At 55.1% G+C, this 23971-nt stretch overlaps 7 protein-coding genes across 7 annotated transcripts; 1 reads left to right on the forward strand and 6 right to left on the reverse strand.

The window, feature by feature from the left end:
* Positions 1 to 526: 526 nt before the first annotated feature.
* G647_04895 (phosphoglycerate dehydrogenase) lies at positions 527 to 2204 on the reverse strand (the record flags this gene model as incomplete). The annotated part of the gene is made up of 2 exons (XM_008729232.1): positions 527 to 1637; positions 1852 to 2204. The coding sequence occupies 2 exons, from the start codon at positions 2202 to 2204 to the stop codon at positions 527 to 529; spliced, it is 1464 nt and encodes a 487-aa protein (XP_008727454.1).
* A 514-nt stretch (positions 2205 to 2718) lies between these two features.
* On the reverse strand, positions 2719 to 4623 carry G647_04896 (uncharacterized protein; the record flags this gene model as incomplete). Its single annotated transcript, XM_008729233.1, has 1 exon — positions 2719 to 4623. One exon carries the CDS (start codon positions 4621 to 4623, stop codon positions 2719 to 2721), a length of 1905 nt encoding a protein of 634 aa, XP_008727455.1.
* A 1465-nt stretch (positions 4624 to 6088) lies between these two features.
* On the reverse strand, positions 6089 to 6525 carry G647_04897 (uncharacterized protein; the record flags this gene model as incomplete). The annotated part of the gene is made up of 2 exons (XM_008729234.1): positions 6089 to 6253; positions 6310 to 6525. The coding sequence occupies 2 exons, from the start codon at positions 6523 to 6525 to the stop codon at positions 6089 to 6091; spliced, it is 381 nt and encodes a 126-aa protein (XP_008727456.1).
* A 1362-nt stretch (positions 6526 to 7887) lies between these two features.
* On the reverse strand, positions 7888 to 9916 carry G647_04898 (uncharacterized protein; the record flags this gene model as incomplete). Its single annotated transcript, XM_008729235.1, has 4 exons — positions 7888 to 9136; positions 9188 to 9320; positions 9379 to 9603; positions 9661 to 9916. 4 exons carry the CDS (start codon positions 9914 to 9916, stop codon positions 7888 to 7890), a joined length of 1863 nt encoding a protein of 620 aa, XP_008727457.1.
* A 6839-nt stretch (positions 9917 to 16755) lies between these two features.
* Positions 16756 to 17289, reverse strand: G647_04899 (uncharacterized protein; the record flags this gene model as incomplete). The annotated part of the gene is made up of 2 exons (XM_008729236.1): positions 16756 to 17100; positions 17194 to 17289. 2 exons carry the CDS (start codon positions 17287 to 17289, stop codon positions 16756 to 16758), a joined length of 441 nt encoding a protein of 146 aa, XP_008727458.1.
* A 617-nt stretch (positions 17290 to 17906) lies between these two features.
* On the forward strand, positions 17907 to 19490 carry G647_04900 (uncharacterized protein; the record flags this gene model as incomplete). The annotated part of the gene is made up of 1 exon (XM_008729237.1): positions 17907 to 19490. The coding sequence occupies one exon, from the start codon at positions 17907 to 17909 to the stop codon at positions 19488 to 19490; it is 1584 nt and encodes a 527-aa protein (XP_008727459.1).
* Positions 19491 to 20655: 1165 nt separating this feature from the next.
* G647_04901 (uncharacterized protein) lies at positions 20656 to 22831 on the reverse strand (the record flags this gene model as incomplete). The annotated part of the gene is made up of 2 exons (XM_008729238.1): positions 20656 to 21095; positions 21178 to 22831. The coding sequence occupies 2 exons, from the start codon at positions 22829 to 22831 to the stop codon at positions 20656 to 20658; spliced, it is 2094 nt and encodes a 697-aa protein (XP_008727460.1).
* Between the last annotated feature and the right edge of the window lie 1140 nt (positions 22832 to 23971).

Genomic DNA, 23971 nt, shown 5'->3' on the forward strand with positions numbered 1-23971 from the left:
CACAGTATATCAGTCGTATGAACGAGCGACTCTCAACATCGGAGTGGACTGGACAGGGCTCGATCACGACGAGAGGAAACTCCCTTGTGGGGGACACATACAGATTTTACCCAGTCGTTACGGAGGAATTCTAGTTCCAAGCTTTTGCTTTTCCTCCCTGTCACTGTTGAACCTTTGAGCATTCCTGAAGTCACCGGCCCAACCAGCCCCTTTGCTCCGTCCCATGCCGTGCTCCGGGGAAACGTCCAATCCAGCTGTTGAAAGCTGTCTCGTGTCATTCCATCATCGGGAGAGGTCTATGTCACAAATACACCCACACTGCTTTTTTGTTTTCTCGCCCGTCCGTGTTTTCAACTTAACTTTTCAATGAAAGTCTAGTCGACCCGCAGAAGCCATCAACCAGACCAGACCAGAGCTGATCAGTTCAGATCAGATCAGCCCAGACCCCTTCCCGATCTTTTCTGTCTTCCTCCATTTGAACACCGCCAACACCATGGTTCGCACCGCTCTCCTCCTCATCTATCCTCTAATACAGAATCCTCGTCAGAATCCGCTCCTTGACCCTCTCCAACTCGCCGTACAACTCGGCGACCTCCTCCTCCCGGACGTTGCTGATATCTGCCATCAAGTACGCCACCTCCCCCCGACTATCCGTCATCTGCTTGTCGACGTTGTGATCGCCTAGGATCTGATTCACCCGCTTCAACACACCCGGCACGTTCTGATGGATGAAGATGACGCGCGCGTGGTTGGGCTCGTCCATGGTCAGCGACCGGAGGGTCACTTCCGGCATGTTGACCGCGCCTGTGGTGACGCCCTCGTTGACGTAGCGGACGAGCGATTCCGCGACCTCGACCCCGATCGCGGACTGTGCCTCTTCCGTGGACCCGCCGATGTGGGGCGTCAGGATCAGGTTCTTGAGCGAGCGCAGGTCCTCGGCCCACGGGTTGAGGTTGTTGTTGAAGTAATCGCCATTGCCGGCCGGTTCGGCGGGGTAGACGTCCAAGGCCGCGCCGGCGATGTGGCCTGCGCGCATGGCGTCGATGAGGGCGGGGATGTCGACGACGCTGCCTCTCGACGCGTTGATCAGGTAGGAGCCGGATTTCATCGTCTCGAGCTCGTGCGCCCCGATCATGTCCATCGTCTCGGGCAGTTCGGGGACGTGGCACGTCACGAAATCGGCGTTTTTGAGGAGCGCTTCTAGTGTGGGCACTTGGCGCGCCGTGCCCATTGCCATGAGGTTGACCACGTCGTAGTAGATCACATCCATGCCCATCGCTTCGGCGAGCACGGACAGCTGTGATCCGATGTGTCCATACCCGATTATCCCGAGGGTCTTGCCGCGAATTTCCCAGCATTTGTTGGACACTTTGTTCCACGTGCCAGCGTGCAGCTCGCTACTTCTGTCACCTAGCTGTCGTGCGAGGGCGATGACCTCGCAGATCACCAATTCAGCGACCGAGCGAGAGTTTGAAAAGGGCGAATTGAAGACGCAGATTCCATGCGAGGCGGCATATTTCAGGTCCACTTGGTTGGTGCCAATGCAGAAGCAGCCGATCACGATGAGGTTCTTTGCGTGGCTGAGCACTCGGGAGGTGAGTTTTGTTTTGGACCGGATTCCTATGACATGGACATCTCTAAATGCCACAAATGATGGTTAGAATCGACTCTCTCTCATGGAGTGGGTACACGCGGTAAGGACACCGGATGGAACCTGGGGTCAGAAGGAAGGCAACGGAAATATCCACACAGCTTGCGCTTTCAGAACAGGTCTGTGAATTTACATCCGGATATCTCATCATATCGGTCGGCAGGAGGCGGAGCGAAGAACGCCGATGGACTGTAACATACTTGATCTTCTCAATCAGCTGATCCTCCGGCAGAGAACTTTTCATGAATTCCACTTGATAGCCCTGGCCCTTGAGTATATCCCGCCCGGTTTGATTGACGTTTTCCAGCAACAAAATCTTGACATCCTGTTCTCGGAAAGGTTTGAGGAGTTTTGGTTGAGGGCCGGTTGCCACTCTTCTCAAATTCGGCGAGGTGCCGTAGCTCTGGCCGTCCGTAACGCCGAACGAGACTTTCCGGTGGTGGTCGGGAGAGGTTGACATGGAGAGGCTGCGCGAGACTTCTCGGCGCTGTTGATCGCCGTTGGCGCCATTGTTGGGTATGCGAATGCTTTCTGTGAGGTTTGAAGTAGGCATGATATACGGCAGGAAAAGCGGTGGTCCCTTGGAGAGGTGTAGCTGAGCAGGTGGAATAGCATAATGACTCCTCGCAAGACTGCGGGACAAAATTTAAGATCAAGATGACGTCTTTACAGCCTTGTCCGCGACTCAGTGCATTCTATTGGCTCGTCTCCGTCGCAATGCAATGCACGAGGCTGAGGTGGGGGAGGTAGTTCATGTCTAGCACCACTCGCACCACTCGGCGGCAAGCCAGGCTGAACAGCCTCTTCCTTTTCATTCGTTCTCTGAGGGTTGCACGATCTGCTCGTGGAGAGTAGCTAAATAGGTGCACTTAAACCGCGTTCGCGGCATCTAATCCTGCCATCCTTGCAACTCGTACCCGGATGGCATCAGAACAAGGTGCTATGCCTGTCTGACAGTGCCAGGTTCATACGGATGGGCTAGAAGGTTTCGTTCTCAACTCAGCGTTCAATGTTGGGATTTCTCCTTCATGCCAGCTATACCACAGGTCACCGGCGCGTTGTCGCCGTTAGACTTCCATCTCGTGGTCTCCGTGCGACTGCTCCGCTTGCTGCTGCTTGAGCTCTTCCATCTCCTCAATCTCTTCTTTTGGCACTTCCTTCCTGTTCATCCAGCTCAATATCCGCCATATGGCAACGAGGAGTTCTTTTCGTTGCTCGACCTCAAACAGATCATACCATGGGCTTCGACTCACATAGAGCACATGGTCCTGTCGCGAGCTTGACTTCCCGAGTGTGCCGTTTCGGTTCACACTGCCAGGTTTTCCGGTCTCCAGCCATTCGAGGTAGTTGTCGTGGACGCTCATCCTCAGGATGCAGGCGTGGTGATTGGCACCCGAAAGCATGTAGACGTCGTCCCAGCCAACGTTTGCTTCACCTTCGCCGACCTTGCCAACTGTTCGATAGATGATCTTTTCGTCCCAACAAGGTCCATTCGGTCGAATTTTCAGCCATTCCTGATACCACTTCCGCCGCAAGGGCGGAACGTACATCAACTTCCGTCCGTCTTTGTACTCGCTCCTGTCTTTCGTTGGTCCGCCTTCTGCGCCGCTTTTCTTCTTCTTCTTTGGCCGCTCGCTGCCGGGTGTCAGCGGTCCGGAAATCAAATCCTCTGGTTTGAGATTATTCAGGTCAGCCGCGGCCGCCGCCTCTGCCTTTCTGCGTTCCTCTTCTTCCTTCTCTCGCTTTTCCAGCTGTAGTCGTCGCTCTTCGACGCTCCAGCTAGGATCGTCGTCTTCGAAAACTTCACTGGCAAGCTGGCCCCATTTCATCTCGCCGCCGCCCCACCGGCTTTTGATAGCCCACCACTGATCCTCTCTTGGTTCTTTGGACAGCGTCTGCCCTTCTCGCGCTCTCTGTTTCGCAAGCATCAACATGCCCCCTATTTCGCGAAAGAGATCGAACTTCTCGCCCACAAAATCACTGGTTGGACCGAGAAGACCCTCTCTCGATTTGAATCGCACTTCATTCCGACAATGCACGGCCATAAGCGGACCTTCCACCATTCTTGATCTTAGAAGTTTCGGATCGGCCGGCAGCTTTGCAACGCAGAAGTTGTACGACGCAGCAGGAACATTAATGTTCTGGATCCGCAGCTTCTCCCGTGGACTGACGTCGTAATCCCGGCAGTTGAATTTGTGGACGGCCATCTTGAGGAGGTTTCGCAGTGCCGCGACCCGTGTACCTGCAGTCATTTGCTCACCGTTGCCCAATCGGTTTCCTTTGTATACCTGCTTCATTTTCGGCCGAGCAGGTAGCTCTGTAGTGGGTGGATTAAGTTCGGCGCTAGAATGGCTGCTGTTGACCATTTGTTCGTTGCTGCGTTGTGTATTCTGCCCGTTGCGGGAAACACCTGTCATGTCGACTTCATTCGACTTCACGGCTTCCATGGACTTGTCGCCAGCGTTTTCGAGATCTTTGCCCGGGTCTTCTGCATGACTCGACTCAACCTCATAGTAGTTGTCCTTACTGTCGTCCCAATACCGACTCATATCTTCTAGACTCGCAAAAAAGTTCCTAGAGTAAGCTAGGCGAGGTTTCTTCCGGCCCTCTAATGGAGGCATCCGGAGGATTTCCCGGTAAGCGTCTTCATTGTCAACTTCGAGTTCCGCAAGCATGGCTGTGAGATCAGCGTCGTACAAGAGCGGGCGAGCCTCAAACCGCTGGTCGGGGATCAGTTCTGAGGGGGGAACATCTTGGTCGAGCTGAATATTGAGATGTGCAAGATGGGAGTCTTGAATGTCTGCAAGCCGACGAATGGATGCTAGACTCCGGCAAACGGTTTTGATATGGTTCTGGCTCAAGGGCGATTCACATCGTGGTGGCACATAGTTCGGAAACTCCAACGGGATAGTCTTGGGGGGCGGATTGCGCTCTCTGTCGGCTAAGTTCTCTCCCCCAGGAGCTATTGCCATAAATTAGACACTGCTTCATCGATGAATGCTCCAAGACACAGGGAGGGAGAGGACTTGGGCAGGAGCGGGTTGTCAATCTTTTGGTCGTTAGGACGGTGGGAAGAATGACACCCCGACGGAGTGTGTACATGGTGCTGCGTGTCGGCGACCATCGCAGAACCAGTTCGGATCAAGTGCGTCCCAAGCCAGACAGGCGTGTCTGGGTTTGTGTTATGTTTCCTCGTCCTCAAATCATGAATTCGTTTCCTCGCTGCAAAGAGGAGCCTGCAGGGGCGGCACCCAGACTTGTTTTACATAAAGGCAGAAGCGGAAGGGTTTGGATGGAGGAGGGGGAATTCGATGAATCAATTCGAACTCACCTACAGCTCCCCAACTACCACCGAACATCCTTCGCTCTGGAATTCCTTGAACACCTTAGCATGGGTTACAGCAGTCAGACAGGATGTGTCCGCGTGTTCGAGCCTCATTAGCCCAGAGAGGAAGTGCAAAATGTTGCTCAATCTGAAAGGACTGCAGATGGAAGCCAAATCATTCTCTTGATGAGGGATGGCCAAGTTCTCGTCCAACGGTCCCAATGGTTGATATGGCAAGAGAGGGCGCGTGACCAAGATTGCTACCTGCGGCGAGGGTGGAAGGCGGCATATGGTTGGGACACAGCAACTCTTCGTCTGTCCTCCAGATGTGAAGAGCAGTGTGAAGAGCAGGGTCAAGTTGAAAGGATCACGGGCTAAGTCAAGACTGGTGGAATCTGTGCTGGCTCAATCGACAAGGCTAAGCATCGATGCCAAAGCAGAGCAACGATTCGTGCGTGCTTTGTGAGTCGAGGAAACGACTCGTCACACTCAGCGTTGCAGTGGATACGCGGTTCAGACTGCCCACTGTGTTGACGGAAGCGTGTGCATCTGTGGCAGGGTATCATGCATTGGGTTGCAGGCGCTCTAACGCTGGCGTGATGCAAGGACCTGCGTCTGGGAGAGGAAAGGAAATGGGCAGTCAAATAGGCGATGATGGCGCCTAGCCGGAAGAGGTCGAGGAAGTGAGGAGGTTGTGCTGCCGGAGCGCCGACACTCCAGCACCAGCAGCATCCTCTCTGGCTCATCGACTTCAAGGGTAGCAATCCTCTGGATCGACGAGTTGTAAAGCTAGAGGCTCAATCATATCGAATTGTTCGACTACTCTAGGACGAGGAGACAAGGCAAGACTAGCACCTTGTATTGTAGACTTCTGTTGGGAGAAAACACCTTCTAATGGATTTCTCCCTGGCTTGATCGTGGCGCCGATTGAAAATCACGAGCCTCTCAATGGTGGTCCAGGCTGGCTGAAGAGCCGCCACCCAGTGAGGCATGTCCCGGCACCGAAGTGTTCATGGTCCAATTCTTCCATGGACATTCGCAGCTGACTATGGTTGTCCACATCATCGTAACGATCATCTCATCTCGCCGACTCCCTTGATCGTGCAAACCATCTACTCAGCCTTGGTCTCCTCCTCGGCCTCACCGGCCAAAGCGTTTCTCTTGGTCTGGATACGCTCCTGTCTTCTCTCACGAGCAGCCTTCGTCTTCGCACGTTTGGCATCCATTTCTTCCTTGAGGACTCTCTCACGTTGCTTCTCGGCCTTGGCCTTGTGGATCTATCATGCGTTGTCAGTGTTCAAGCCCCATGAGGGATACAAGCTGGGTGTCATACATGTTCGACCAATGCACGCTTGTGCTTGAATGTGTTACCCTTGCTCAATTGGTAGAGCTCGTGGTAGAGGTGCTTGTCAATCTTGCCAGCAGCACGGTACTTGACAAGAAGGCGTCGAAGAACACGAAGGCGTCTCATCCAGAGGACCTGGCTGTATAAAACAATATTCATCAGTAAATTGCTCCGCCTCGAGTAGCCCGTGAGTCTGGGCGTCATGGGCTCGATCCCTCATACCTAGGCATTCTCGCATCCTTTGTACCCTTCCTCTTACCGAAGCCTCGATGTCTACCAATTCTTCGCGCGGCGTTCAACTCTCTGGCACGGGCTCGCGAGTGCATGGCAACTGGCTTGCGGATAATGAGGCCATCGCTAACCAATTTTCGGATGGTCTGGCGGGAGTTTGCGTTGGAGATTTCGTTGACTTCATTCGGGTCGAGCCAGATCTTGCGCTTGCCGCAGCCAACAACGGACGCCGCGAGGCGCTTCTGAGTTCGGAGGTTCACCCTGGAGAAGAGGCGTATTAGCTCGAGATGGTCACTCAAAAGATGAATGAGCTCATGATCCTCCTCCACAACCTCGGTGCAGGTACCGGCCAAAAGATGAGAAACACTGAGTACTACCACTCAACAAGCACTTTGTCACTTACATCTTGATGCGAGAATGGTGAGAGGGTCGACGTCGATGAATGAGAGTTGGCCTGTGGACGTTCAACGGCTTTGTTCAGATTTCGGTGCGAGACTGCCAAGACCTCGAATTGTGCGCTAATTATCTTGGACCAATGAGGGCTTGGAGGGGTTGAGTGCCACTAATGCGCACAAAAACCGACTGCCTGCAATCGTGATCATCGCAAAGAAAACCAAAAGGTCCGTCAATCACCCATGTGAGGATGCCACTTTGCCGGCGATTTACCTGATTTTGCAACACGATGATGATTAAGAATAGAGCTTTTGTTGTAGTTGACATGCCTTGAGTGAAGGTCCCACGATTGAGAAGCCTAGAGCCATCGATCCGTCGGCGGCTGACACCGGTGATACTGCATAATGAGGCACGCTCCTCATCACCATGAATAAGGTTGACTCTCAGTTATACAATGTCGTGTCATTGACAAAGGTCCATGGACCACATGTAGTCTTGCTCTCGTATCCAGCAGCCAAGGGACATCGCTCGCGCCTCAAGTATCGTAGCCATTCATCCCAGATCATAATCCGTCCACGCATATATCATTCCCTCATACACAACAAGAAGCGCAAATCATCTAAGCCCGTAATCCTGACCCAGTGGCCTAAATCGCAAAAACAATCGTGAATTTTCGCCATTTGCAAGCGCTAAAGAAAAAAGGTCGTTTCGTTAAAGGTCGTTAGGTTGGGAAGCAAACCATACACGCTTGTTCCGTTCGTCAAGTCTTTGATCTTTTTGGCTCGAAGGCCGTCATAATCTCGTAATCGCTTTTGGAAGTGTATCGTGAGACGGCCATTATGTCGGAGGTTTAGCCATCGGAAGGTGCAAGTCATTTTCTCCAACGGCCGGGAGTGTCGGCCATAAAGATAGATTTCATCCCAAACAGGATATGCGGGATCTCTATCGCTGTCCGCCGGTTTTGATGGCTTGCATGTGGGGAGGCGCATTGAGAGGCATACCGAATGTATCTTGTCGTCCCGTTTTACGTCGTTTCGAGTCGTAACCATCATAATCTCGGCTGCCTGGGCGGTCTTGGTCGTCATCCTCTCGTCCGCGTTTTGCTGAAGGCACGCCTGTGGCATGACCTGAGCCGGAGTATGCTGGATTCCCATAGTTATCCGTAGGGGCCCCTTGTGGCGTGCGGCCACCCATGACGTTATATACATTGCTCGATGTAGGCGGCCGCGGTGGGGTGTTGTATTCGCCTGGCCATTGTGGCTGACCTGAAGGCATGGTCCGGGGTGTCGCATGTCCTGACCCAGCTTGGTGTGTCGGCGAACCCGACATCTGCTCAGGTGACATGTGCTGATGGTCGCCGGTGGTACTATAGGAATACTGCCGGTTGGCACCATATGCCGAGGCATTTGCGCTCATGTAACCGCTGTCCGGATGATCGCTTTCATGTTGTGACGGATGGCCCTGAGTAGAATACGCGTCAGGCTTCGGATCGTGACCATCTGCGCCTGCACTGTTGCTTCCTGGAGCGATTGGAGGGCCCATGTCGGTCTTGCCATATTGCATGGGAGGCATGGGCTGGCCATATCTGTTACCGTCTGGATGCTGCGCATAGCCCGTTTGCGAACTTGGCGTGGTGCTATAATAATGTTTCGAGTTCTCGTAACCTGCTTGGCCTTGATATGACTGCATGCCTTGGCCGGACGTTCCAGGCGGAGTAGTGGCCGGCGTGGTGGGCATGGATCGCGCATTCATACCAGTATCGATGGACAGAGGTTGAGCTCCGGCGCCGTTCGTCAGGTTCTGATTGCCCCAGTCATATGAGTTTCCTTGACTACTCATGCCCAACACACTCGATGCGCTCGTGGGGGGAGTAGGAAATGTGTGCGCGCGATCGATGCCCGGACGAGGTGCGTTTGGATGTGGAGCAATCGAGTGCGGTGTTGGTGGAGCTTGACCAGGACCGGGCATACTGTTGTGGTGTGGAAGTGCTGGTGCCCCAGACGGCTGAGATGGACGGCTGGAGTCGACACTATCCATACGGCGTCGCTCCGTCGCCTGTACCACCGCGTTTGTTCGAGGGGCATTCTCAGGGTTGTACAACAAGCCGCCGATGTTATGTACAAAAAGTGGATAGAGGAGGTCTGTAATCTTTTCCTTGTTTGCGAAGTCCAGGGCACGTTCGAAGGGGATCCTGGACAGGGTCAGAAAAAGCAGGCCCGCAGGAACGGAGCCCAAGACTTACCAGACACCTTTGAGGTGCATGGGTCCGATTTTGACCACATGTCGAGTCTTCTCAGATTTCAGGATGCCATCACGACGTCCTCGAGTCATCCCCGCAACATTGAGAAGCTTCGTGCCGTTGATGAAGTGGTTATCTATCACGCAAGTAAGCACCGAGCAACTTCAGAGGATTTGTACTTCTGATCGGCGTACCTTCACGGCGGGCAACACAAACACCCTTGGCCTCAACTTGAAAGCACAGGCTGCCCTCATCTTCCCAAAGCGTTGCCGTGACCCGTGGCTTCATACCTGGAGGGGCGATCTGGCCGGTGGTATCGAATGGTTGTTGTGGTTGGGCATAGCCTTGATTCGGAGCCGGTAGGGTCGGCGTTTGAGACACGTACGAATGCTGGGAATTGGGGCCGCCAGTCATAATTGCTGCTCACCATCTTAGTCAAAGGGTACCTTTTTTTCGCTCAGCCACGTCAAACTTACCAGGCAGGGACGTGATTTGAGACTGAACCTGCTGCGGGACCGCGCCAGTCACAGACTGGGGAGAAGTGACACCATTTGGATAGCCATAAGTACCGTAGGTTGGAGACGGGCCGTAATGGGAGGTAGAAGGAGGCGGAGGCTGGGGATACTGCTGGTAATGCCCCAAGGGCGCGGTAGGAGCAGCATGTGGATAGGACGGTCCCGACGATATGTGCGAGCCGGGATGCATCTCCATGTACGACTGAGTTTGGTTCATGTTGGGCCGATGTTGTCAGTCAGTGAGTGAGTGAGGTTGTCAAGATATTATCTCCGCGCAAGCCGCACTTCAAGCAAAGGACAACAACCTCCCCTTCGGAAGCTTGGAATTCGTGACCTGGTAGCTGCTTCCTTTGCACGTCGACAACTCGCCGGGGGGCGAATCTCCCAGTTGGTGGGTGTACTTGAGGAACCGGACTCTAGTAATATAGACCACCTCTTACGCACTCTTCCGTAGCCGCTAATCCGTGATGAACAGACCGACGGACCGAGACAAGGATGCTATTCCCTGATCGCCACAGGCTGCTTGAATGGAGTTGGAGTCCAGCGTCGACACTCTGTTTACTCCGTGGGGGCCGGAGAGCGCAATTGACTAGTGCTTCGTGTCAAGCCTTGTCGTCGCCTCAAACGGTGCAAATGCAGCCCACGTCCAGCAATCTATTCTTCAACGAAGAAGACCAAATTGTGGATGAGCACGGCTACTGCGTATACAGCTGGATGCGGTGGCCGGGGTCCAAACTGATCCGTCGCCTGCCCCGGGTTGAGGTTACGACTGTGGTTGGACTTGCCGCGCAAGAAAGAAGACAGCAACGAGAACCGTCAATGGGTCGCCAACTGCGCAGTCGAGCAAGACGTCAGCAATGGCTCATGATGGAGGTGTTGCAGCATGCAGGCACATGAAGCATGCAGCAAGATCAGCCAAAAAGTAGCAGCTTGGTCAGATTTTGTGCGAACGACTGGGCATTGGCAGCGGATCTTTTCTCAGCGACTGACAGTGGATTTTCGCACGTACCAAATCGCTGGGGACGGCTCCTCAAAACAGGACGGACAGAGACAACGACGGGAATGCGCAATTAGGCCATAACTGTTGACTGGAGGACCACGTACAATTGGATTGGGATATGCAGGAAGAAGCGTTCAATGGAGATCTGGAGAAAGAGGCAACGAGGTGTGAGAAGCAGGTAGGATGCAGACGGTGTGCAGTAGCCGAGCGGGAGGACAGGAAGGTGTGCAGGTGGTGCATTAGAGCAGAAAAGGCAGAAGGGTGGCGGGCAGTGGATGGAGACGCTGGGGTCTCTTTTCAGAGAAAAGCCAGAAGGCCAGAGCGAAGCCGATGCCGCTGTTCAGTTGGCTCTTTTCCCAGCACCCACCAGCACCCCCCAGCTCGTCCGCCATGGATCCTTTCCCCTCCCAGATAAGCCGCCCGCTAACTGGCCCATTAAGCTAGCCCATCACCCGCCGGCCACACGCTGTGATTGGCGCCAGATTGTTCCTTGACCTGCCTAGGGGCACGTCCTCCCAGGTGGCCCACTGCGCCCTCTAAAATCCAGAGGGGTTCCACTCCCAACCGTGGCCTTTTGCCCAGTGTCGACGCTCCACACGCAGGCGATGCTGCCAGCGATCCCAAGCGTCCCGCAACTGGCGACTTGACCTGACCCTCCATCAAAGGTCGAACAAAGACCCACGGCGGGCGGACGCAGGGTGCCAATCGCAGGCGGGAAACGGCTGGCTGTCCCTCATCCTCCATTCCGGAGTTAATCTCAAAACGACGCGAGGGGCGATGACCGTGGACTGACGCCCTCCGGCTAGGAACTCCTCGAATCGATAAAGCTGCCTGCACCCTGGCCAACGATCGCGTGGGAGCACCTGGAGCTACTGGGGCAGGTTCGAAGAGGAGCACTTGGACAAAGCCGAGAGCTTCCTGCCACTGGCCATATTTTCCTCCCAAGGGTTCTTCCCAGCAAGGAAGGATTCGCCACAAAGGGTACGGGCATCTCGGAGTGCGCACACAGTATTGTGAATACAGGACTGCAGCAAGTGCTCACCTTACGCAGTGGGCTAGTTGTCGAGGACATGGATGCTACTGTGGTTGTATAAAAAGTCCCAGTAACCGAACCGTGGTGAGGGGCCTGTGTCAGACTCATAAAAAGTGTAGCGGGAAGCCCTCTCGAGCACTCAGCGGCGTCTACCCAGTGTCCCCGGAGGTTGCTGGTTCTGGTTAAGAGTTGGTCAACTTCAGGAACATTCGTCGTTGTCCCAGGGGAGATATTTTGCGGCATCAGTCTCTTCTGGTTCCCGTTCTTTGCGCCCACGCACCACTACCACATCTACTTCGTACTCCATCCGGAGTACACTAGAAGAAACGTACTCGTACGTTGCTATAAACCCGTAGGCAGATTTCTTCCGGCTCGTCTCAGCAGCCTAGACATGCTGAGAAGGTCCGAAGCCTTCAAGCTCCCAGCCATTCAGTCAGGATAGGCCCACCGAGCCATACTCGATTGGATGTCTTTCAAGCCACAGAGCCGGACTAGAACCACGCCCGCGAATCCCTCCTCACCACCTGGCATCCACCGCGTACCGCCCGTGGCATGCCTATCAGTACGAGTACGGAATACACGGTCGGAGAATCTTCGACCTTATCACGATCAGCCCCCAAGGAACGCCCCAACCAAACCAGCCCGCACCAAATCGCCTTCCAACATCTCTGTCCCATCATTACCGGGGTACTCCGAGGCAAAGCCCGGACGGTGGACATTGGGCCTAGTGTTGTCTAGCCCGAGGGCCATGGCCATCGAAGGGGCCCAGCCACCGTCCAGGCACTGCCGCCAACGCCCGCACTCGCGCTTGCGCCTTCCTCACCTTGCCATTGAATCTCAATCAGTGCGACCTCAGTTACTGCCTTCATGTCACGAGCATTGGTTCCTCCCGCTGCGACATTATTCTCGTCACAACGTTACTCAGTTCTTGTCCATTCAAATTCTCGGTCTGGATTCTAACCTGGTCGGCCTCATCGCAACGGCTTGTGCCACAGTGTCGGACGATTTTCCAGGTGGCACCAACCAACAGAGGCGTGTCCTGTCCTGAGAGTCGCGCTTAGTCCGGAACGGAAAGCGATGGCGCCCATTCTGAGTGAGGGGAAGACCGGTGACAAGTGACCGGCAAGGCCACCCCTGACATCCTGGTCAGTAGTCATGGAATTCCTGCTCCCCTGCTCCTTGTCACTGACTTGCGGATGCTCGCAAGAGGTGCACAAGCCATCTCGCACTCAGCCGCGATCAGCTAGCTCTCGCGTCGCTACCTCTCTAGCCCCGACTCCGTCGTTGAGGTCAAGACACGTCCATCCCAGTCCCTTGCTCAAACTCTCGCGGTATCGTGCCGCAAGAGCACCTTGGCCTCGGTTAGGACAGAACACAGATGATGATTTTCCTCTTCACGAACTCCAGATTGGGGGGATCTGAGGCGCCCTCTTTGACGCTAAAGTGAGGTACGGCGGTAATCAGCTTCGATCGCCAGGAAGACGGCCACCTCCTCCGAAAGATTCTGAGTGCAGACTCAAGGTTCAAGAATATCCCATACGGTTCTGTACAAGCATTTGAGGCGAGTCGGTCTCAGACGCCCTGTGCTACAAAGCATTGTTCTCGCTGGCATTCCAGAGAGGTCCAAGGCCGATCCCGAAACCAGTCTCGGAGCTGATGGCACCATCTGTCAGCATGTGGCTGGCAAGCGCAGCTTCGGACCCTCGGTCATGACAAGTTTCAGGTTTAGCCTGATCCGGCTGCTGCGCGTCATGCTCATGGCCAACCGGCTGTTGACCGCCGAGCTGTGCCGCAAGCTTCGGACGGATGCGTCGCTTGAAGCGTGGTATCGATGTCGCCGTTCAACATAACCGATAGTCAATGCAAGGACTGGCGATGTTCCAACATGACGGAGATTGTACTCCTACTGAGTACGGAGTAGTGACGGCTTCATTCACTCGCGAATGAGTTATGTACCCGTCTTCCACAACCGTGGGTCTCCGTTCACGCGCCTTCAGTCAGGCAAAACGTTGAAGAGCAGTCAGGACGTACTGGACTAAACACATTATCGTTCACCTTGACACGGAATACCTTTGTTCCCACTACTTCCTCTTCGAGAGGGCCCTAGTCGCCAAATAACGCTCCATCCAGTCTTACTGGGCCATCCTTCTCAGATGGAGATTCAGGGCGTATTAGCAGTCCTTCATCCTCTTGAAGGCCTGTTATTCGCGAGATGCATTAATCACACACAGACCTGGGCACGATCAAGACATGCCAGCGTTGTGGTAAGTGCTGGAGTGGTCGCGGTTTTAGCCACACAAAGGTACTCCGTACCGCAAAAGCTCATCCACTGCTGATAGAGGGACCTTCATCTTGCGTGCATGCGGGGATGCACACGGGGCAGTTCCCGCTGTGCATCTGTATCCGCTAGAATTAAGGTCGCATTGCAGCTCGAATCGCCGCGTATGCCAACCAGAGGTGTGCAGGCTGCAAGATCAGTAGCTTCCTGAGGCCGCAATGCGTGGATGATGAGCCAGCGCGATCAAAGTGTGGTTTCTGCAAAGCTTGATCACGTCGTCGAGTTCGTCTTTCCAATCGTCTGCCCGCTTGAACCCGACTCGCTCTCGACATGGAGCTGTCATGCTCATGCACAGGCACAGCACTCCGTACTGTGGCATATGCAGCCGCGTCGACCAGCTTCCGATTTTCAGCCTCTCGCTCATCCCGCCGTCTCAGGTGCAGGACGGTCTCGGGTTCCTGATCCGCATGTCAACTGTCATGGAAGGATACGCGGCTTGGAATGACTCGGAGGTGTCTTAGCCCATGACTGCGAGTACGAGTTAGATGGCGACGTGCAGATCCGCACTCTGGGTTATCACATGAATAGCCTTTTTTGTTAGCCATCACCATCCCTTTCCGGAACGTTGGTGAAAGAGAAGCCAGGGTCGAGCATTTGGCGGAGGCCGGCTCAGAATCCACAGCCCGCCTTACCGCCCACATCCCAACATCTGCTGTGTTGTCAATGCATGATTTGCGGAGCATGTGCCCCAGCACCGCTCCTCTTCCTGGCTTCGACCAGGTGTGGCCCCGGGTGACCAATTACTGTACTCCGTATTCCACAGCGGTCGCACGGTTCGCTAGATCAGCGCCCATGTCTCCGTCCATCCTGTACGAGTTACACAGTACTAAGAACTCTGAAGATGGGATGCCTTGCTGTGCTCCCAGCCATGGTTTTACTTCTTTTGGCGACGCATCCACAGCGTGACTTTTTCACCACGGCCGCGTCGCTCGCTCCGAAGGTGGCTGTCGTGTCTACGGAGTTCTGTGTTGGCCGTTGTCCCGTGGTGTCAGTCGTGAGCCATCTCAAGAAACTAGACACATTTCACATCCTGCCATGTCCAGCCTTCTCTCCCGGTGTTGCATTGCACTGCATCCGATGGCCTGCTCACTGCAGGTTCAACGATCTTGCATCGATCGCCTGTGCAGGAAGCACTGCACCAGAAGAAAGTTGACGACGGCCAACCATTGAAAGAAATGGCCACCAGATCGCCGTCGTGAGCTCAACGTAGCACCTCGCTTAGCCGACGCAGAAGCAACGATAACCCCGTTCCGAAAGCGGCAAAGGGCCTCTGACAAGGGACGAGGAAGTACGAAGCAGCCGCGAATGTCGGGACAAGCACCGGATCCCCAAGGGCTAGTGAACGCCGTGTTTCGAATTTCTCACAGGCGCAGCGCTCGATTGGCTGTGATTCATCCGAGCTCCTGTCGGTAAGTCGACGGAACAGCCTTCCCCTTCTCATGCATATCACAGTTGCAGGCACCGCATCGAGACGAGACGCCATCCAATACGTCGGACAAGCCTCGAGAAGGGGGTGAAAGAGGGATCCAGAACGTGGCAACATGTCACGAAGCAATCGCACAGCAACAATGTCTTGCATGGTCAGATCCAGGGCTGCTCCGGACCCAACAATCAAACCCCTTACATGAAGTGGTACGCCTTGTCTGGTCAGCACACTATCGTTATACGAGGTGTGTTGTATTCGTCCGTGTCATCCCATTCCTCACTTCCTCTCGCTGATCGGAGATCATCCGGCACGAGGGAGTCCAATAAGACGAAAGAGCGTCGCCATCACTAGCGACGGGGACGTTCAAGGGTATCATAAAGTTGAGTCAAACTCATCACAATTGAAATCAACCCTGCGGCCAGTGTCTGGCACTCCAGCTCCTTCGAACGCAGCGCACTCATTTATGTCGATGACTTGGAAAGCCGGATGCTTCCACGATCCTGAGTGGTGGTCAGGTTGAAACAACATACTCCTGGGTCAATCAATGCGAAGTCAAAAAGAAAGGAAAAAAGGTCCAGCCCTGCGAGGCTTTAGCACTCACCGATACGCAGGGCGAGAGGCTTCCTGCTTGCCTCGAGGTTCCGCGTCCCTTGATCCATTGGGATTGCGTGCGAGGGATATCCATCTCATGTCGTGTAGCGCGTCTGCTTCCGAGGCTGGCAGCTTCACCAGTTGCTCTCCTACTCCTGAATCTTGTTCAGCACATCGATGCTGTAGACGCGCTTCCCCTCTCGTCCGGAGAAGTACACCCAGATGCCATCGGACCTCCCTACGAGCGAGGGAAGCTGGTTAAGGAGGATGACGGCAAGTAAAGATCAGGCTTCAAAGTGACAAGTGATTGTCTTCCCCTTCTGTCCAGCTATAGCATTCTTGTAATGACAACCCAGGACCGCGTGTAGCAGAGCAATGGCACAAAGGTCAGATAATCTTGCAACCACAGCCTCGGATGGGTTGTAAGACGTGGTGTCTCCTGATTCCTCCCCACAAGGGCGTGCTTGTCTGCTCTCAAGCTCGACGCATCATAGCCCGTGCTCACATGTCGATGTCAATCCACCAGAAACGCTGCGTGAGATCTGCCAGCCCTTCGAGTCCTTTTTTTTGGTATCCCCAGGTCATAGTTGTACAAAAGTCCCGCCACCAAACGCCATGCTATGCATTTCGTCCCGTAATTGCCCCCTTCCACCCGCCGTAAGTAAGGATCAATCATCCCCGTACTCTGCATCGTCCTCCTCGTCATCGGCTCCGCCACCGCCACTACCAGCCGGGACTCCAGCCCTTGCCGCTCCCGTGCCAGTAGCATAACTACTGAACTTTGCATCCTCTGCCTCCTCCTCGGCAGCCTGCTTCGCGACCTCCTCACAAGCATCGACCCAGTCCGAGTACACGTCGACAGCGGCCGACAGATAGTTGATTCCCGTCTGATATTTCTGGTTGCAGACTTTGCAGTGCAGGTTGCCGACGCCGGCCTTCTTGTCAAGTTTCACTTGGATCGCTTTCTCGTGGTTGCAGAAGAGGCAGGTAAATGTCGAGGCGAGCGGTTCGCGCTATGTAATTGAAGTGAGGACGTCAGTCTAAGGGCATGCGGCGTTCTGAGATGGTGATGGACGAAGACTGCGAATTCAGGATGGGCTACCAACCTTCCTTGGGCCTTGCGGCTTGCGTGATGACTTCTTGCGCTTGCCCTGTGCGCGACTTGTCAGACAGAGACCGTGCTGGGATCTTTCTGAAGGCATACCATTGTGATCTCAACAGTTCTCTCGATCGAGCTGGTTATGGATCGAAAGGGGAGGTTCGAAGTTGTTTTGAATGCTCGCTGATGGGATAGTGGTAATGAACGTCGTCTTGTCTAGTGATCGCGGATGCACAAGCAGCGGCGGCTCTTACATAAGCGCGTCTCAGTCACGTGCACTACCCAAAGCTTATCTTATCGCAGTCGGTAGCCTCCGACAGCCGCCCCACCAATCAGACACCAGCCGCATCGAGGGGCACGTCCACACACAGACACCGGGGATCTGCCTCAAGAGCTTCCTCCTGTCACCCTCGTCACGATGCCACCTCATCGATAGATAGATTGGTCCTTTTCGATTATTTTTTATCCCGTACTACTCTGTACACGCATCTATGTCTTTGTACGTCTATCCTTTGTTTTAGACCGCTGTGGAAGACGCGACGTCTGGATCTCACGGGTTGTATCAGCGCAAGGGCGTACCAACATCGTGGAGGCTGGGTATTCGTCAGCAACGGCACACAGAAAGGATTGAGAGTCGCCAGCTTGCACGGAGTCCTTCGTCATATATACAGTTTTGAAAGGCGAGGCTGAGATTCGTTGGTCTATTGTCTGTTTGACACCATGGCTGCTTCTTCACAACCTCCCGCCAACGGGGTGACCACCGAGCTCGTCCTTTCAGAGATCCTCTCTACCCTGAAGACGATGCAGGCCGACCACGCAAACCTGGCAGCCAGCGTCGAGGCTCTGCAGAGCAAGGTCGATACTTCGCACTCGATCAGCCAGCTCAGGCCGGCACCTGGCCAGAGAACAGGCAATCGAGATTCGCGAGATTCGCCTAGCCTGGATCCCATCCAGTTGAGCAAGTCGGCCACGGGAGCGGCTTCGCCTCCCACAGACGCAACTCTCAGAGCACCGTCGTCACCCACATCTGGAGCCAGGAAATCCTCCATCACGTCACGCATCATCCTGACCACGTACCCAGGCCAATCTGGGATCGATCCCATCCCGATGGAATGGGGTGACCCGGACCCAGCCAAACGTGGCCCGATTGTGGTTTCTCGGCATCACAACACCATCCGTCGCCGCAATGCCATCGGCGCCCACGGGGGTTCGTACAGCATTTACCACGCCCTAGCGGTCGCGTCGCACAACCTGAACCTCGAGCATAAACCCGACTTCACCAACACCGAACCGGCCGCCACGATCGGCCCCTTCCCGGCGTGGGGGGACAAGAAGAAGATCGTCGCCATGGATCCCTTTGGTCATCTGGCGCCCTGGCTGTACAAGGACCTGATCCAATCGCAGGACGTGGACATTCGGCCCACCATCGCCGTGACAAAGGCGCACATGAAGATCCCGGAGCTGGAACAATCCGTCAAAGCCGGCCGGTTGAGACCCGACGGCCGGATCTGCTTGAACGACACGGGCGAACTGAACGTGACCAAGTTTGCGGTCGAGCCCGTGTGGTACCTCCCCGGGGTGGCGGAACGGTTCGGGATCGAAGAATCGGCCCTCCGACGCGCCCTGTTCGAGCACACGGGCGGGTCATACCCGGAGCTGGTCACGCGGAACGACATCAAGGTCTTCATGCCCCCGATCGGCGGGCTGACGGTATACTGCTTCGGCGACCCGGCGAAGATGGCGGATCCCAACGTGCGCCTGGCGCTCCGGGTCCACGACGAATGCAACGGCAGCGACGTCTTCGGCTCGGACATCTGCACGTGTCGACCGTACCTGATCTTCGGGATCGAAGAGGCCGTCAAGGAAGCCCAACGCGGCGGGTCCGGCGTGGTCATCTACTTCCGCAAAGAAGGCCGCGCGCTCGGCGAAGTCACAAAGTACCTGGTGTACAATGCACGGAAACGCGGCGCCGACCGGGCGAGCGAGTACTTCAAACGCACCGAGAACATTGCCGGGGTCAAGGACATGCGGTTCCAGGCTCTCATGCCGGATATATTGCATTGGCTGGGCATCACCAAGATCGACCGCATGTTGAGCATGTCCAACATGAAGCACGACGCCATTGTCGAGCAGGGGATCCCCATTCTCGAGAGGGTGCCCATCCCGGATGAGATGATCCCGGAGGACTCGAGGGTGGAGATCGACGCAAAGATCCACGCCGGATACTTTACGACCGGCAAAGTCATGTCCATGGATGAGTTGAATGCCGTGCAGGGTCGAAGTTGGGATGATATCGAGCATTAGGAGGCTGTTAGCGAGCGATGAGCACAAGCGTAAAGCATGAAGCACAAGCACGAAGCATGAGGCATGAAGAAGAAGGGTGGGATAGTGGGATAGTAGGATCGTGGGATAGTAAAAGAGTAGACCGACGTGTCTGGGTGCTTTCCAACATGTATCCACGCCGTGTGACGCCTCCTTATGTTCCCTTTCGAAAGCATCCATCACAGCTAAGCATACCCTCTATGTTACTCCTACACGGCCAAACATTCCCCTCCGAAAGCATCCATCACAGCTGAGCATTCCCTCCTATGTTACTCCTACGCCGCTGAACATTCCCCCTTCGAACACTCCTATTCGCAGGAGGAACGCACTCACCCACAGTCCATGTTCTCATCATGTCTGTCATCGAGATCCATATCCATATCCGTATCCAGATGTCGAATGGGTGATACGAGAGTCTCAACCTCGCCAGAGTGACCTGGACACGGCGCAGTCAGGCAGGAAGTCAGTCAGTCAGGCAGTCCACTCGTATTAATCCGCGGACAAATATGACAAATGACAGTACGTCTCAGGCCTCGTCTCGATGGGGAACAAAGACGACTCAACATGCGACACACAAGGTATTACTCGTGTCTCGTGGCTCGTCCATGTTCTGTAGGACCGGTCGGCAACACATAGACAGTCGGACGGACAGATGGACGTTTGTGTAGTGGGTATGTAATTTCAGACGGTATCATGGGGATCCTAGGCAAGTGCATAAATTACCGTCCGCGTAATGAACTCAAGAGCAGGATTAGGGGCGCTGATGAGCGGTTCAGGCAAGGATTAGTATTTACCAGTTGGCGTCGATACGGCTTGCTGTATGCTGTATGCTGGAGGTCTGTCTGACACACGGAGAATATGTATCGTAGATGTATTGTCTTGTCTGCTCTAATCTGAACGACTGTAAACATGTCAGTGCTTCTTGGATATTGAGGCTACGTCCGTCCACTTATATTCTATATTAAGTAATTAAGAAGAAGCAGGTTCATAAGTATGTAAGGTAAGTAAGCTAAGTCCGAGGCAGGGATTAGACGCAAGTATCTCATATCAGATATCCCACATAATTACAGCTCGCACATGGAATACCCACACACACATCCACATACATTTCACCTCGGTGTCCACGCTTCTACCCACGACATCCCGACTACAGCTTCGGCTTCGAGGTCCCCTGCTGTTTCTTCCTCTCCTCACACCACTCCTTGACCTTCTGTCTCGCGACCTCGACGACCTCTTTATCCTCGACCGTGGCAGGCACGTTGACTTCCTTGTCGTAGTTCCCTTGGACGCCGTTCTCGACCAATTCCCGCAACACTCGCCTCAGCGTCTTGCCGCTTCGCGTCTTGGGGATCATGCCCTTCCCCTGGATGATGCCGCCCAGCGAAGCGATGGCCCCGATCTGGTTGCGCACAATGTTGTTGATCGCCGTGAAGAACTCCTTGTCCGGCGTGGCGGGGAGGTCTGCCGACGTGGCGGCCGCAGGGATCACAAACGCAAAGGGCAAGTGGCCCTTCATGGCGTCAGGGATGCCCACGACGCAAGCCTCGGCGACTGACGAGTGCGAGGTGATGGCTTGTTCGATGGCACCTGTAACGTACGTACGGTTATGTGTTAGTGATTGAGTTCGACGCAAGCCTGACGCCCGTGAGCATGACATGAAGAGACGTACCTGTGCTGAATCGATGGGCCGCCACGTTGATGATATCGTCCGACCGGCTCATCACATGGACGTAGCCGTCGTCGTCGATCATACCGGCATCGCCAGTGTCTATCCACTTGCCCTGGAATCGTTTCAAATATCCCTTGTAGAAGCGTGTGTCGTCGTTGAACAAGGTCGTGAAGCCCGTAGGTGCCAACGGCATGCCCAGCACGATATTGCCCATGTTGCCTTGATTGACCTCGTTGCCTTCGTCGTCGACAATTCGCACGTCCCAGCCGGGCATTGGCTTTCCTGCACTGCCGGGCTTGATGGCCAACGCTTTGTGCTCTTCGCGGCTGTGAGGGTCGAGGCCGATGGCGGGCCGCAAGGCCAGTCCAGTCATCGGACTACCGCTCTCGCTGGACCACCAGTGGTCGATTACTCTCGCGTCGGGAGCTGCGTATTTGCCGATCAATTCCTGGTAATGAGTGATGATGGAGGGCTCGGATCGTTCGCCGGCCAGGAACAGCGAGCGCCAATGTCTCAACGAGCCTTTCTCGCCGCGTTGCTTGAACAGTTCGTCTTTGGGGTCCTCCTTCCGGATGGCTCTCAGAGCAGTGGGCGCGGTGAACAGGGTCGTGACTTTGTATTCCTCGACGATGCGCCAGAAGGCCCCGGCATCGGGCGTGCCGATGGGTTTACCCTCGTACAGGATCGTCGTCGCCCCGGCCAAGAGCGGCGCATAGACGATGTACGAGTGCCCGACGACCCAGCCGATGTCGCTCCCCGTGAAGATGACATCTCCTGGCCCCTTGACGTCGAAGAGGTATTTGATGCTCAAGCTCAGACCGACCGCATGGCCTCCAGCCTCGCGGAGCACCCCCTTGGGGAGACCCGTCGTGCCACTTGTGTAGATGATGTACAGGCCATCGGTGCTGCCCACGGGGACGGCCTCGGCCTTGACGCCGCGGTTCCGAGCGCTCTTGACGAGACGCTGCCAGTTTCGCTGGCCCTGGTCTTTCTTGACCGGGTCCCACCGTCTGATGTCCCGCTGCCAGATGATCGTCTTGGCGGGCTTGAAACTGCTCTGCTCAATGGCACCTTCCACGAAGGGCCGGTATCCGAGGGGCCCCTTCGCGCCCTCGATGGCGCAGCTTGCCGTCAGAATGACTTTCGGTTTCGCGGCTTCGATCCTCTGTGCCAGACTGGCGGCCGCGAAGCCTCCGAACACGACGGCGTGCAGGGCGCCCAGTCGGACGGCCGCTAACATGCCAAAGATGGCGGCAGGGATCATGGGCATGTATATGAGCACCACGTCGCCCTTCTTGACGCCTTCTTCCCGCAGCACGCCCGCCAGCGTCTCCACCTCTTCCAGCATCTGGCTGTACGTGTATTTCTCCTTGGACCCACTGACGGGCGAGTCCCAGATCATGGCCGTCTTGTCGCCATTGCCGGCCTTGACATGCCGGTCGAGGCAGTTGTAGGTGGTGCTGATTTCGCCATCAGGAAACCACGACCAGTGTGGATGTGTCGTGCCGTCTTTCAGCTTCTTGGTGTGCTGGCGGAGGACCGTGCTGTACGGTTTGTGCCAGTAAAGCTCTTTTGCGTGCTTGTCCCAGAACCGGGTGGGATCAGAGAGGGAAGCCTGCTGCACCGCGTCTTGAACGGTGTTATGCGGTGCCATGGTGGGAGGAGGTGGAACTGTGGCTGTGGGAGCGCTTTCGGTCGAGTGTGGTCGACAATACCTCTGGTGCAGAGACAGCGACTCAACTCGGGACGAAGATGTACTGTGTAATACTGGCGAGGGCAAGGACCAACGGGTCGAGCGCCTTAGAGCCTGTTTGTCCTGTTCGAGGGTGGAGTCAACCGTTCAATTCATATACAGATACAGATGCAACTGATGAGACAAGGCCGCTCAGTGGATTTGGCATTCTATCCGAGGAGCCTCGCAGACACGTCGCTGCGGTCCAGCTCCTGAGCAGTTATGAAGCTGGAGCTCGTGCAACAAAGACAGTACGAGCACCAGGATCCAATCACTGCAGAGAGAATACTGTTTGCTGTCAGGAGCTGCTCACGGCAGCGCAAGCGAAGTCGGTCGGGCAAGCGGAGCTGCGTGCTTGAAGAGCGACATCAGACGATCGTCACCGATTGTGGGGGATGAGAAGCCGGGGTGCTGGGAATGATCCGAGGCTGGAGAGTCCCGGTGCAAGGGGGCCAGGCGGTGTTCCAGGCCTGACCGGGCTTCTCTTGCAGCAGCGTCGGAGATGCTTCGGGGGTGCATTTCGCGGCGGTCTTGGTGTCTCCTGATATGGAGAAAGGGCCCTGTAAAGGAAGCTCATACGCAGGGGTCAGGCAACATTCAGTGGCCAGGGACGTCGATTCCATTACGAGTAGCAAGCATTGGCATGAGCACCCAAGCTTGATACAGCGTCCCAAACGAAGCCCGACTGTTTTGGTTTGTAATCTCCAGGGCTTGTGGCTCTGGCACCAACACGACTAGCAACACAAAGCCGGGAGACAGTCGAGAGGCTTCACGATGAACCATGCCATACAAAGATTTAGTAATGCTCAAGTGCAGGAAGCCCACGCAATGGGAGATCAGCCCGCAACAGCTGTAGAGCCAAAGGATGGATATACATCGAGGGGAATCAGTCCATGTCATTTCATCTCACACCTCACGACGCAATAAAAATGCTATCCAGAAAATCCATTCATTAAATGTTTAGCACCCAGGTTGAGGGCGGATTGTCATTGTCCTATGCACGGTACTGTACATCGTATCGACCACCTCGTTCAATCGGCCAGCCTTGTCCTGTCCAGGGCG

This window comes from Cladophialophora carrionii (genome assembly GCF_000365165.1).
Source record: "Cladophialophora carrionii CBS 160.54 unplaced genomic scaffold supercont1.4, whole genome shotgun sequence".
Taxonomy (NCBI): Eukaryota; Fungi; Ascomycota; class Eurotiomycetes; order Chaetothyriales; family Herpotrichiellaceae; genus Cladophialophora; species Cladophialophora carrionii.